At 33.0% G+C, this 16056-nt stretch overlaps 1 protein-coding gene across 13 annotated transcripts in view; it reads right to left on the minus strand.

Annotated features, from left to right (window-relative positions):
- CSPP1 (centrosome and spindle pole associated protein 1) overlaps positions 1–16056 on the minus strand; it is a 152768-nt gene that overhangs the window by 77116 nt on the left and 59596 nt on the right. For 10 of the 13 annotated variants that reach the window (XM_081266447.1, XM_081266454.1, XM_081266444.1 and 7 more), the window contains 4 exons: positions 14963–15061; positions 13844–14280; positions 8981–9079; positions 5507–5577 (listed from right to left, as the gene is read on the minus strand). In XM_081266447.1, the coding sequence (XP_081122573.1) occupies positions 5507–5577; positions 8981–9079; positions 13844–14280; positions 14963–15061 (706 nt within the window). The remainder of the gene's footprint in view (positions 1–5506; positions 5578–8980; positions 9080–13843; positions 14281–14962; positions 15062–16056) is intronic. The other 3 variants (XM_081266445.1, XM_081266449.1, XM_081266446.1) reach the window with 2 other exon arrangements.

The following is a 16056-nucleotide window of genomic DNA, read 5'->3' on the forward strand; positions in this document are numbered from 1 at the left end:
ATTCACTGTCTTAAAATACAACACTAATTATTGCTCCAAAAACGTCAATGACTACCTCCATTCTACAGGAAAAAAAAAGAAAAAAGAAAAACAATACAAACCTCTCACCTTAGTCTCACTTATGTAAAAATTCAGTTGATTAAACATTTGGATCCAGGGAAGAATATTATGATGATTGCATAAATTAGTGCCACAAAATAATATCTTAATGTAGATATGTACAATCTAAATGCTTTGTAAATTGTAAGTATCAAAATTCAATAGAATCAGCCATTTGTCTACTGCCTTAATCATTGGTCTCTCAACCATTAGTGGGTGTCCATTCAGCACAGACGTCAGCAACAGTGAAGCTCCCCAAGTAGTAACATGAATTATGTTCAAGTTAATAATGGTGTTTTATAATTAAAGTAAACCTCCATTCTACTTCTGACCAGGATGGAATAACAAGCACAGGACTGTCTGTAAAAAACTAGAAAACTAGACTTTCTTCATGAGATAGTAGTAAAAATATTATATAACTTTGTCAAAGTTAATTTATAGGTTAAAATCCTTTATATCCAAACATAAAATAACTATTTCCCAGACAGACAACAGGAAGCACAGGATTATAATATCGGAGAGAAGGAAAATAAATGAGGTGAGCCCTATAATTATTTGAGTTTCTGCCCAAATGCAATTTCCAGACCATGTGCACAAGGAAAGAAAACTCAAACAGAACAAAGAAACCAAGTTCAAGTGAGTAAAGAGGGCTGGGAGTCGGGGAAAGGCAGATCAGTGGTAGAGTGCATATCTTGTACCCTGGGTTCAATCCCCAGCACCACAAAAAACTTAAGTGAGTAAAGAGCAAAATTCAGGAATAATAAAATGCCTGGAAGTTGCAGGGCAAAGATCCATATTGAAGTGTGCCCTTCAGACTTGGCGTTGCACTAGTCTGAACATTCACATATTAAAATTTCATTTGGCAAGAAAAAAACAGAAAGGAGAACAAGTATGTGAAATTCAGAGACATGAAACAAAAGTGAGAAATTCAAGTTCCCCAAAACTAGTGTAGAGTTCTCAGTGATTCCCCACAGTTTTAAGGGAAGACCCCAGAAAGGTCATTCTGTAATAGCAAAGCTGAACTATCTCCTGTACTACTCTACATGTCCCTAACTAAATTTGAAAACAGGTCTCAATAAGATAAAAATTGCTCCTTAGGAAAAGAGTAATGTGATGATGTAAGGCAAAATTTGAAAATGGTTCCTATGTTCTCTGCTCCCTGTTGCTGAGTGCCTACATAATCCCAAATCCTTGTGTATAGGTGGGACCTGTGACTTGCTTCTGTATACTAAGAAAGGATGAAAGAAATTTACAGATTTAATTAAGGTAACCTATCAATTACTTTTAGAATAATTAAAGGGGAGATTATCTTGGGTAGGCCTGATATAATTGGCTTAAGGCCCTCAGATAAGAGAATGAGGACTCTTTGAGTTTAGAAATTCTCACTGCTAACATTATCAAGTGAGCAGTCATGGTGAGAAACAGCAGACAACATTTAGTAACTCAGAGAGTTGCTACTGGTCATCCAGTAAAAGGCCAGGCCTTCAAAGTCAAAAGAAATGCGTTTTGCCAAAACCCTGAAAGAGCATGAAAGCAGGTATTTTCCCAACATCCAAGTGAAAAATAAAGCCTGGCTAATACCTGGATTATAGCCTCCTGAGACCATGAATATATGACCTTAACTAAGTAATGCCTAGACTTTGGATCTATACAACTTGAGATGTAATAAATGTAGATTGTTTTCAGTCACTGAATTTATGGTAATTTGTGATAATGCAATAGAGAACTAATAATATAGTGAGAAAGCCATAACTAGTAGAAAACTAGTCAATATTTAAAAAGCACATAAATGACAGAAGATGAAACAGACAAGGGTATTCAAATAGCTATTATACTTACGGTCAAGAATTTAAGTGAAAATAGAAACATAATAAGGGACAAAATGGAAGCTACTGTAAAGAACCAAATGAGGAGTTTTGCTTATGCTTAGAAAGTACAAAGCCACAAAAGAACTATGCTCTGGTCTTACAATGAGAAGAAGCTCAATCATTAACAAAATCATAACTTTTTAAAAGCTAATCAGAGAGCTAAATTTATAAGCAACCAAATGAAATAAATACCAAATACAAAAAACAATACATGAAGAAATGGGACAATTAACTTAAGAGGTGGCCACCAGGTAAGAAAACAATAGAAACTTTATTAAATTCTTAAGTCCATGTGTGGGTTAGATATGGAATCCCTGGAAGCCTCAGACACAGAGAAATCTGTACTCACTTGCCAGCCTCCACCAGATGCTTATCAAAAAGCTTAGGATGGAGCAATATCTGTGGCACTTAGGCACAAAACATTATCCACTTTGCAGACTTTTCTCTCATACAAAAGCAAAAGCCATAATCTACTGTTGAGTGGCAGAAAACTGCCTTAGACTCAGCGTCCTACACTCATACAAAGCAAAAGTTTGCTACTCTTAGAAGATCAGGGTCATTGCTGAAAACCTGAAACAACACTGAGAATATCCCTACAACAATCCAAGCCTCACACGAAAGGCAACACTGTCAGAGAACTTAATACTTTCCTCTATGCAGAAACAGAGAAAAACCATTAAGGATATATATGACATAAAGACACTATTAATCAGCTTTATTTAATTGACATTTATAAACCACTACACTTAACAAATACACCATACACATTCTTTCAAGTACACCTAACACATTTACCGAGATAGGCTATATTCTGAGACTTTTTTTTTAAATTTACTAAAGAATTTCAACAAACTTGAAATAATTTAAATTATATAAATTTATAAAATTATATAAATTAGGCTCTCAGACAACAAACAGTGAATAAAAATACGAAAGGAGAGCTGGGTTTGTAGCTCAGTGGTACATCGCTTTCCTCACATGCATGGGGCACTGGGTTCGATCCTCAGCCCCACATAAATAAATAAAATAAAGGTATCGTGTCCATCTACAACTAAAAAAAATTTTTTTTAAATACAAAAGGAAAAATCCCCAAACACATAGCAATTTATATATTACTTCTAAATAACCCTGATTCTATTACAAATCTCACAATACATTGTTATTTCACTCCAGTCAACTATTTATTTGTTAAGGATGAAAATAAACACACTAATGTATTATGCACATATTTACCAAATTTTGTGCATGTATATGCACATATATACAGATGACAGTATAAGTAAAGAATATAAAATTAAAGCTTTTATGTTATAAAATGGACATAGAAAATTATCTATGCATAAAATAGCTTACCTGAGAATCTAATCAATTTGACTGAAAACATCTTAGGACTCAAAATATTCAGGAAGGTGACACATTAAAAAATGCATATTCAAAAAAGTAAAGGCCAGAAATGAGGTCGTTTCAGCAAAATAGGAAGATGAATTTCAATTCAGTTGAAATGAGAATATCTTAACAATCAGAGCTGCCTAAAGATGGAATGCCCTGCCTCTAGAGATTAAGAACACTGCAGGTATATTCAAATATAGTCTGGGGGAAAATGACTTTTAACAATTTGGTCTAAATATTAAATAAAGTCAATTATCTCACTAAATAGTCAAAAACAATTCCCAAATTATACTAATGATAAATTCATGCTGTTCATTTTTAAAATTTCAGAGTCTTAATATTTTCATTGATACAATTATCACTTAGTTTTCAGCTTAGAAAGGCATTTTCCTATTTTTACCATGTAATAAATATATCTTTAGAACATAATCTATAGCCAGGTTAAACTGGTCAGTTCTCAAACTTTATACTAGAATGAAATTCTAGATGCTATGCCATTTTTTCATCTGGCCATTTCAAGGAAACAGAAGTCTGAGATTATAATATGATTATATGTCTCGAAGCCAAGATTTAAATTACTGACAGCTTTTAGGTTTAATAAGCCTAACATGTTATCCAATTTCCTCACATTATTAAAACCAAATTTCAGTTAATTTTTTTTAACAGTTTTCAGACAAAGAACAGACCTCTTTTGTATTTAAAGGTACAAACAGGAAACAATGTTCTCTTCATACAACTTCTGAAATTGTGACAAGGGTAATATATAGCAAATTCAAAAGTTATATTCTGGAAAGACCTTGACTTCTATATCATTTGGATTTGAAATGTTCCCAAAAGACTCATGGACTGAAGCCTGGTCCCCAGTACAGCAATGTTCTGAAGTGGGGCTTTTGGGATCCTGAGGGCTCTGATCTCATCAATGGATTAATCCACTAATGGGTTCATAATTGAGAGGACTATCAGGACGTGGTAGAAACTGTAAAGTCTAGTGGGAGAAAGTAGGTCACTTAAGGACATACACTGAAATCAAGTCTCATCCCTGCCCCACTGGCTACTTCCTGGCTACCATGAGATAAGCTTGTCTGCTCTACCACATAGTCCCTGTCACACAATGTTATACTTTACCAGGAGCCCACAGGGATAGGGCCAAGCAACTATGGACTAAAACTTCTGAACGTAAATCTTTCCTCCTCCTTTAAGTTGTTTGTCTCAGTTAGTCACAATAACAGAAAGCTGACTAATTAAACCTCTGAAAAAACAAATATAAAATTTAGACCATTATCCTTATTTGAACAAAACACCTTCTCAGAAACTATATGGAAAGAACAAAGGAAAAAAATGGATCAATTCGAAGAAATTGAACTAAAATAGAAGGTAGTTTTGTGCTAGCTGAAGAAACAAGAAAATATAGGGAAAAAAATCACATATAAAATAGTATAAAAAGAAAGAGCCATGCTACAACAATGTACTAATAAAGTCAAGCACGGTGGTACATGCCTGAAATCCCAGCAACTTGAGTGGCTGAGACAGGAGGACCACAAGTTCAAGGCCAGCCTTAGCAATTTATAAAGACCCTAAGCAACTGAGGACCCTGTATCAAAATAAAATAAAAAGAACTGAATATGTAGCTCAATAGTAAAATGCCCCTGGTTTTAATCTCTAGTTTCAAAAAAAAATGCTAATAAAATATGAAAGCTTCTTACTAGCCAGGCACAGTGACATGAACCAAAAAGCAGAAGCAACAAGGTATTAAATCCAACCCCAACCTGAGCAACCCGATGAGATCCCATTTCAAAATAAAAAATTTTTTAAAGGGTTGGGGAGCTCAATGGCAGATCGCTTGCCTAGCATCTAGAAGGCCCCAGTACCCCCAAAAAACAAAAAAGCCTATTAACTAAAACCAAAGTTTCATTCATCAACTACAAAATTTATAGAAAACACACACCAAATAAGCTAATTAGCTTTACAGTTATACACAGAACTATACAATGTGTGTTAAAGGATTAGCATGGTACCTATCATGAAATAAGCACTGGATAAACATTTTCTACTGTTATTAAAAGTAGTACTACTTACAATACTGAGTTCTCACTAAAAACCTTTTATACAACATTCTGCAAAAGACTAATCTATTGGAAATTTGTACATACCAAAAAGCATTCCTGCAAAAGGACTACAGATATCTCCATTAGCAGATTTGGATGGTTCATTATCTCGAGCACTACAACAAAAAGAAAAAAAAATTATTTGCAGGAAGCAAAATTTGAATAAAATGTAGGTATAAGTTACTAGCCTTTCCAAGTGCTAGAACAGTATAATATTTATATCTTTTTAAAGGTAAGGTAAAAATCATAAAATTTTAATTCTTTATATAGTGAGATTCCAAATTTTAAAGGTAAGGTAAAATCATAACATTTCAATTATTTATATAGTGAGATTCCAAATGTATTTAGGTTCATCTAGCTTCACTGGATTTACAGTTCAAAAAATAAAAATCTTTCTCATAATAAATTATCCACTCAGGAAAATAAGTACACATAAATAAGTCCTAAAAAAAGAAGAAGAAACAGTATAATGAATAAACAACTTGGAAAAGATCACCCCTTTAGCAATGTACAAGTGTACCCTTCTCTCCACATCCTCGCCAGCACTTATTGTTACTTGACTTCATAATGGCTGCCAATCTTACTGGAGTGAGATGGTATCTTAGGGTGGTTTTGATTTGCATTTCTCTGACTGCTAGAGATGGTGAGCATTTTTTTCATATACTTATTGATTGATTGTATGTCCTCCTCTGAGAAGTGTCTGTTCAGGTCCTTGGCCCATTTGTTGATAGGGTTGTTATCTTATTGTTTAATTTTTTGAGTTCTTTGTATATTCTGGATATTAGGGCTCTATCTGAAGTGTGAGGAGTAAAAAATTTGTTCCCAGGATGTAGGTTCCCTGTTTACCTCTCTTATTCTCTTGCTGAGAAAAAACTTTTTGTTTAAGTAAGTCCCATTTGTTTATTCTTGTATATAACTCTTGGGCTATGGGCGTCCTATTAAGGAATTTGGAGCCCAACCCCACAATATGTAGATCAGAGCCAACTTTTTCTTCTATCAGGTGCAGAGTCTCTGATTTGATATCTAGCTCCTTGATCCATTTTGAATTAACTTTTATGCATGGCGAGAGAAAGGGGTTCAGCTTCATTTTGTTGCATATGGATTTCCAGTTTTCCCAGCACCATTTGTTGAAGATGCTATCATTTCTCCATTGCATGCTTTTAGCACCTTCATCAAATATAAGAAAGTTGTAATTTTGTGGATTGGTCTCTGTGTCCTCTATTCTGTACCATTGGTCCACCTGCCTGTTTTGGTACCAGTACTATGCTGTTTTTGTTACTATTGCTCTGTAATATAGTTTGAAATCTGGTATCGCTATACTGCCTGATTCACACTTCCTGCTTAGAATTGCTTTTGCTATTCTGGGTCTTTTGTTTTTCCATATGAATTTCATGATAGCTTTATCTATTTCTACAAGAAATGCCGATGGGATTTTGATTGGCATTGCGTTGAACCTGTAGAGAACTTTGGGTAATATTGCCATTTTGATGATGTTGGTTCTGCCTATCCATGAACAGGGTACATTTTTCCATCTTCTAAGATCTTCTTCTCTCTCTCTCTCTTTAGGGTTCTGTAGTTTTCATTGTATAAATCTTTCACCTCTTTTGTTAGGTTGACTCCCAAGTATTTTTTTTTTTTGAGGATATTGTGAATGGGGTGGTTTCCTCATTTCCATTTCAGAAGTTTTGTTGCTGATATACAGGAATGCCTTTGATTTATGCATGCAAATTGGTGCGGCCAATATGGAAAGCAGTATGGAGATTCCTAGGAAAGCTGGGAATGGAACCACCATTTGACCCAGCTATCGCCCTTCTCGGTCTATTCCCTGAGGACCTTAAAAGAGCATACTATAGGGATACTGCCACATCAATGATCATAGCAGCACAATTCACAATAGCTAGACTCTGGAATCAACCTAGATGCCCTTCAATAGATGAATGGATTAAAAAACTGTGGCATTTATACACAATGGAGTATTACGCAGCACTAAAAAACAACAAAATCATGGATTTTGCAGGGAAATGGATGGCATTAGAGCAGATAATGCTAAGTGAAGCTAGCCAATCCTTAAAAAAACAAATGCCAAATGTCTTCTTTGATATAAAGAGAGCAACTAAGATCAGAACAGGGAAGAAGAGCATGAGGAAAAGATTAACATTAAACAGAGACAAGTGGGGTGGGAGAAAGGGAGAGAGAAGGGAAAATGTATGGAAATGGAAGGAGACCCTCATTGTTACACAAAATTACATATAAGAGTTTGTGAGGGGAAAGGGGGAAAAAAAACAAGGGAGAGAATTAAACAACAGCAGATGGGGTAGAGAGGGAAAATGAGAGGGAAGGGGAGGGGGGATAGTAGGGGATAGGAAAGGTAGCAGAATACAACAGTCATTAATATGGTATTATGTAAAAATGTGGATGTGTAACCGATGTGATTCTGCAACTTGTACTTGGGGTAAAAAAAGGGAGTTCATAACCCACTTGAATCAAATGTATGGAAGATGATATGTCATGAGCTTTGTAATGTTTTGAACAACCAATAAAAAAAAAAGATCACCCCTTTAAAAATAAAAATTTTAAAAAAGAAAAAAACCTTCCTTGGAAGATAGGAAGAAGGAAAAAAATGGATAAATCCCTCAACAAAAACTTAATTAGAACCAAATAGTAGACCATTATTGCAAGTATTCTTTGTATATTATTACATATCCTCAAAGAAAATAGACACATTTCTTGACATATAACAATACTATTTTCTTTCTATACTATAGATTAGAACTATGTATTCTTATGTATGAACAGGAGAGCCACCGAAATGATAAAATCTATTAACAGTTTTTTTCAACAAATATATAAGCACTAATTTTACAAAGTAAACATAAATATTATCTACTTTATAAGCTTAAAAAAACAAAAATAAAGTTCTAAAATAAAAATTACATTGCAGGAATATCTTCACTATATTTCCAATTAAAGTGCATTACCATAACTCCAGGATATCTAGATTTTTTAATTTATTTGTTTTAATTAATTATACATGAAGTAGAATGCACTTTGATACATCATATATAATGAATATAATTTCTCATTCTTCTAGTTATACATGATGTAAAATCCCACTGGGCATATAGTTATAATATGTACCTAGGGTAATAGTTTCTGATTCATTCTACTATCCTTCCTACCCTCATAGGATATCTTGATTTTTAATCCACTAAATTATGTTTATTGCCCCCTTAATTATTTCATTCTTTATAATGATACAGACTCATTCTGAACACCTTGACAAGTTTTATAACCAAAACTTTGTTCTTCAAAATGATGCTATAAAAGTACTATATATTTTCATGTACGATTAGATCTCACCCCCCCCCCTATTTTTTTTCCTTCTCTTAATTTCTCTGTCACCAGTAAGGAAGGCTATTAACACAGTATACCTTTCTACTTTTTCAGTAACCCAGTTTTAGGCAAGTGCTGTTTCATAGTGTAGTGGCTCAAGGGCAGAATTTATAGCACATACTATACCTTTTACTTTCAGCAGATGAAATTCGTTTATTTGATTGTTCTGTGATATCACCATCATTCTCCATAGAAGGCACGTTCCCTCCTCTGTTCCCATGCATCCTTAAAAACATATTAGCTTACAGAGTATATTCCACATACAGTGGGGCCTTTTATGTCTCTTTGAGTTTTAACATTTTTTTGTTGGAATCATTAAAGGGAACAAAGTATTAAAAACTTTGTTATAAACACATTCTAAAATTAATTCAAATAAGATTTGTTCTAAGTATAATCTTCTGGTTAATACAAGCACTAAGGGGATTGGGTTATGGCTCAGTGATGGAGCATTTGCCAGGCATATGTGAGGCACTGGGTTCGATTCTCAACTAAATAAATAAATAAATGTTTTTTTAAAAATAACAAACACTAAGACTTTGGGGGGGAGGTAATTTGTTTTGTGGATGTGTTTTAGGTTTCTTTGTTTGTTTTCAGTTCTAGGGATCAAAACCAGGGCCTCATGTATTCTAGACAAGTGCTCTCTACCACTAAGTCACATTCTCAGCCCCTAGTGTATTATACTCATTTCAATATAATATCTAGAAATTTTTTATTTCAAAATTACAATGTTGAGACATATCTTTAAAGTTAAATTCAAGTAATATACTAAGACTGTTGCAGGGGGTGGTTCTTTTTGTTCACTTTTGTTTGATTTTATTTTGTTTTCGGTACCAAGGATTTAACCCAGGGATGTTTTATGTGGCCACATCCCCATATCCCCAGCCCTTTTTATGTTTTATTTTGAGACAAGGTCTTGCTAAGTTGCTTAGGGCCTTGATAAACTGCTGAGGCTGAAGCTGGACTTGCAACTCATCTGCCTCAATCTCCCGAGCCGCTGGGGATACAGGCATGCACCCAAGACTGGCTCTGAGGCGTTTTTTTTTTTTAATCATTCACTTAAGTGAAATTGTGTGCCTTGTACATGCCAAACTCTTTTGGGCACTGGGATATATGGTCCCTGCACTCAGAAAGATTATCGAAATTCAAAATGATATTGTTTTCTAATTCAAAATCATATCCTGGAAACTTGTTTACTGCACATACAAACCTTTTTAACTTAAAAATATAGTCACAGTCTTACCATTAAATTAACCCAAATATAGAAAAAGATGACATTTGCCAACAATGCAAACCATATTAAAAAATGTTACCAAAAGCTGAATGGAAAACGTGAAGTGTGGGCTGAAATGATTAGTTCATGTTAGTTACAAGGTTCATAAACAAAAAGAAAGATTAGATTTTTTTAAATTTTCTTCTTTAAAACCTTTTTGGAAAATAACAATGAAAAAATGTTTTTTAATTAACCTTTTTTTTCCATTTGGCAAACACTGATTTTTTTTAATATTAATTTCTCATACCACAGAAAACAACATGACTTTTTACACCAACATTGACCAACCCCATGAAAACCAGTATTCGAGTTAACAAATCTTTCTCAACAGTACTAATAGAAGAAACATGGTTGTTTAAGTATTCAATATTTTAGATGAATTTCATTATCAGATTAATGAACCTGGTAATTTTTTGTTTTAAAAAAGGAACTTTTTATTCTCCATTGCATAAGCATATAAAAGTCTTTCTCTTGTTTCTATCACATAAGCCATTGTTAATATCATCTGCAAAGAAAAAACTATTAATATTTTAATCTTAATAACATGACTTGGCATGACACATGTATGGTTTCCACTTTTCATCACATCTAAAACTGAATTCTTCACAGGCCCTTTTAAAAAAGAATTTCAAAATTACTTCAATTTACTTTTTTTAAAAAAAAGCTGGTTTTAGCTAACCTAAAGCCTAGGTGCTTAAATCTCTTGAGCTCACACATCAGTTTAGGATCATTCCCTATTTCTGCTACTGAAATAAGAGATAAATATAAACTCAGATTCAAATTTATAATTAACAATGCCAGGTAACCAGATTTAGTTATATTAGATCTCTACAAATATACATGTGCAGAAGATCTAACAGTACAGGTCTGAAACCGACTATTCTTAGAAAATTTGGATTGTACAGGTGACCCTAGGCTAGTACCTGGAACATAAGAGTTTAAAAAGGGTTCTCACTATACTCAGAATGGCTCAATATTCCTAAACTATTTACACAAACAATATAGTTCATGCTGAAACACCTCTTTCCTTCAGAGAGTCTCAAATATTAATATAGCTAGAAAAGCAGTAACTACATGACTCCCCCCAAACAAAACCCTGGGCAGCCCCAAATAAAAATCTTGGGTACTGAGTCTCTAATGAGTTTCCTGGTTGTCACAATTCAGTGCTGGAATAATGAAGCATTTCCTGTTTGACTTCACTGGGAAAGGACTTTTAAAAGCTCCTCTCTGGTTTCTTTCTGACTTTGTCAAAATGCACTTTTTCCCTTAGCTCATTTTTCCTTATATCCTTTGATGCAATAAATCATAACCATTAATATAACCATATACAAAGTCCCATCTTCTAGTAAATCACCAAACCTGGGAACCCACAGTACAACACACAAAAGATATTAATTGATATGATTAAAAGATTATCTATAACAATGAAAATTTTAACACAGAGAAATTAAGTTACAAATATCTTAAAGCATAACTTGTGATCCTAGAATTAAAGGTCACTTAGACATTCAAAACTTTGTTCAAAAATTCACCCAAGAACTTGTGACTGACTTCCTTGACTTTCAGTTGTCTAAAGACAGTATTCAAATTTACAATTTTAACTTATTTTATTCCACTATATCCAAAGTATCCATATTAAAATGTGTTTTAAAGGCTCTTCATTATATACAAATAATAAAACAAGCATCATATGAGGTCATTTTCAAAGTTCACTCTAAATCTAAGAAATTTAACAATTTTATTTATGTATAAGATCAAAGTCTCTGCTAAAATCTAAAGTAAAACCCACAGATTTCCCAGTGACCAGTTCATACAAAAAAATGTCCTAAGGTGTACCTTCCAATGAAGGAAAAAAAATTCAGTAACAAGATTATAAAAGCCACCTGTCACTGATAATTTCAATAAAATCAATACAGAAGAAATGTTTAAGAATCCGAGAAAAAGAACAGAAATATACATTTCACTACAAAGACCATAATACTGGTTCCTCTTCAGATCATGAAAATCTTTTACCTTTTACTAAAAAGATCATAAAATCTTAAGGCAGCAACTTCATAAAATTATTGATATGACTGTGTTTAACTTTGTTAAATTAAGAAACAACTGCTGTTTACAACTAGAGATTGCGTAAATATTTTAAAGTAACTAATGTATGATCTTAAGAAAAAACTTCAAGAGAACCTAAGCAGGGAAAACAAGTTATAGTTTAGAAAGTCAGCCACCTTATTTCCTATGAATGTGTGTGTGTGTGTGTGTGTGTGTGTGTGTGTGTGTGTGTATAAATAATTTTATGGAATTTCCTTCATTTACTAAGCTTCCTTTCAATAAAGTCTTCTCCAAGCTTCCATCTAATAAATTTAGAATTTAATCACTCTTAATCATCCCTATTAGTTCATTTTAACAAAGCTAATAGTGGTTTTACAACTTATTTTAGAAACCTTCCTGAGACAAATGAAGTTTTCTCTGAAGAAAGGAACTAATGAGATTCAGCAATGGTTTTTCTATTGCTCTCTCTATTCAATCCTCTCATGGTGAAGGGGTTACTTCTTAATGATAATATCCAAGAATACACTCTCTAAATACCTAAGAACACCCTGATTTCAAATCAAAGTCCAGGGATTCAGTTTAGGTCCTGTGTGCCTCTGAGAAGTTCTTTTGGTGTAGCTGAGCTTTAGATTCAATACCAAATTAAAACTACACCTGTGACCCAGAAGGAATCTATCTAGTCTGTGGCTTTAAACACACAAGTTAACTTACTACTTCCCAAATCCATGGGCTTTTGTTAAAAAGAAAGACCTCATAAAAGAAAATATTTGCTTCCTTTGACATTCAAGTCAGAATATGATTAAGGGAATAAAAGAACTGCAAAATAACTTCATTGTAAGTTAATGACAAATGGGACACCTTGTGACATCTGCATATCTAAATCCAAAGTTAGGCAAACATATAGCAAGTTTTCAGTATTAAGACAAATATGACAATAAGACTTCTTTGTAGTAGTTAAGAAATTACAGTCTCACAAAAACAAAGCATCTGAAAATCTGATTTTAAAAAAAGCCATTTCACTTATATGAATGTTAAATATTTGATGAAAAAATACAGCATATGAACATTAAAGGAATAAATTATATTCCATTTATGTTAAGGTATCCTTTTTACCCACATTTTAACATCATAAATTGGGATGGCTGGTTTTAAGTCAAGTTATTGAAGACAGAAGTTATTTTACTCCTGTCAGTCATTTAGAGACACTATCAATCAAGAAAACTCTGCTTTCTTGCCTTGGGTTTTTTTGTAGGTTGTTTTTTTGTTTTGTTTTGTTTTGTTTGTTTGATACCACTGGCAGTGTAAATTCAGACTATGAACCTGAATCAGCAATCGTCTACAATTCAAATTCTCAGGAAAGATTTTGGTAATTTACTCCCTCCATTCAGTGCCAAGAAACACAGAAGTTCCTTTATGATCCTTTCTTTGAGAATATCTATTTCCCAATTTTTACTTTAAGGACACAGCCTATCAGTGTTCCAGCTTTGCAACGGGGTCTCCATCTTGTTTTTTTTTTTTTCACCCCTCTTAGTGGCACAAAAAAATTGTGCTTCATAAAACTTAAAATTAATCAAATACAGTAAATCAAATTAAACTCCTTCTCCCTAACATAATGATAAAAAGTAACAATGACTTTAAACAAATAAAGAAAATAAAAATGAAGATATAAATACCTGTTATTTGTATACACTCTCAAAGGTCTTCTATCAAAATCACTTTCATATCTAAACCTCTCGTCCATTTCTTCACTTATTTCAGGATCTTGGTCTGGTATGTGATAATGTCTATCAAAAACACAATCCTCATTAAACCTGCGAAATCTTCTTTCTGGAATGCCAGTCTTGCTAGCAAACCTTTGATGTTTTGTATTAGAAATGTCCACCTCATCAGTAGTTTTTTTAATAATTCTTCTATTCCTTAATTCAATTTCATCGTCTAATTGTCGGTATCTGTCCTCCTCTAGTCGTCTCTGGTTTAGAAGCTCTTCATATGCCTCTGAAGTTAAATTCTCTCTCTTAGAACCCTCTGAATTTGTGCTAGATATTTGTATTTGTGGAGGTAAATCAGGTTTAACTTGACTAGTAGAATTTTTATTTCTTTGATTCTTAGGCTGTTTAATTAGAAAAGAAAAAAGAAACAAATCTTAATGTGATACTGTTACTTTAAAGGTAACTAAAGTCTCTATAGTACTTAGTCTATCATCTCAACTCAGACATTTAATAGCCCATAATAAATATCTTTCCTTTTGGAGATAAAAAGAACATCAAGGAAATTTTACAATAAAAATTATTAAGTATCAATGGAAAGGCAACACTAACACTATAAAAACAGAAAATAAACTAAACGCAAATTGCTATCCCAAAAGATATCAGACATATTTTGGTACTTAAATGTTACATACTAATTAAATCCTTTCCCAACACAAAGAACATAGAAGGTGGTAAAACTTAGCCTTAATAACATCATTCTAAAATTTGGAAAAAAGAAAAATAATGTATAGAGAGCTAGAAATTGTCAATATAAAAAAAAACCTTAATAAACAAAAATCTCTTAGCAAAACTGATCTCTAAAATTAAATCTCACCAATGAGGTAATTTTAAAAAGTAGGAAAAGTTTTTCAATGAGATAAGGCAGTTTTCAAAACTAAATGTTTAAATGTTCTGTATCTGGCTTAATTTTTCAAATGTTTAGATTAAAAACTAATTGACATATCTAAAACATAGAAAGCTTTTCAAGTAAGTACCAAATATTCAGCCTGTGGTATTAAAATTTTACTTTAAAAGCAAACCTACCTCAGTATTCTTTTCTAACTGTTTGAACTTTTCAATGAATTCTTCCTTATCCCTGAGAAATTGATTGTATTCTTTGTTGCGTTCAAGTTTCAATCTTTCCTTAAATCAGAAATCAAAAGGCAATGTTAACTTTAACTTCAGAAAGAAGAATCTTAATGTCAAATAGAATTATACAAATCAGAGCCTTTATCCAAAATCAAGTTTTACTAATAATTTCAAAAACAGAAAATCACTGCAAGGAAGAGGAGAAGCAGAAAAAGGTATGACCATCATTGCAGCTCCCCGAGTTTCTCTTGCCACTTACAAATGGCTACATGTTTTGGTCCAATAGCACATGAGTTCTTTAAGAGAACAGATCTGCTGTAGTTATGAAACATCTCCACTTATATTTCAGTATTTACAGAGACTGGATGATATTTCCAAAGAGACATGCCCCATAAATCCTTAGACTTCATGTTTATTTATCAAAAAGCAAGCTTAGCCATATCAGGGTCATTCTGCCAAAAGCATTCATATCCCCTAATCCATCCGTGAAACACCTATGGTTAACCATTTCCTTCATAAGGTTGAAAATTGGCTTTTATTATCTTTTAAACAAACAAAAAGATTACACAGATACTAAATTACTATAATGGACATGTTCTGTTGAAACACAAATATATTACACCAAGAAATTATCTTGAGTGTTAAAGAACACTAGGTCTGTCTTTTGAAACATCTGTCCATTTTGTCTTTTTTTAATACCTTTATTTTATTGTTTATTTATTTTTACATAATGCTGAGGATTGAACTCATGTGCTTCACTGAGCTATAACACCAGGCTCCCATTTTGTCTTAATGATTATGTCTACCTTGGGAACTGAGTCTGTACAAGAGGTATAGAGTGCTTTATCATTATCAACTCTTAAAAAATATGGACATGTTGTTGGAGAGTGACTGAAATACACACTCAAACAGCTCCTACCCTCATGCCTATAGGCTCTCATTTCACTGCTGTCACATAGCACCAACTTTGTAGATTAGAAACCAATAAAAAATAAATAAATTCTGAATATTCGATTAAGTATAATCAAATAAGAAAAAAATCAACATAT

The sequence above is a fragment of the Spermophilus citellus genome (assembly GCF_964194105.1).
Source record: "Spermophilus citellus genome assembly, chromosome: 14".
NCBI lineage: Eukaryota > Metazoa > Chordata > Mammalia > Rodentia > Sciuridae > Spermophilus > Spermophilus citellus.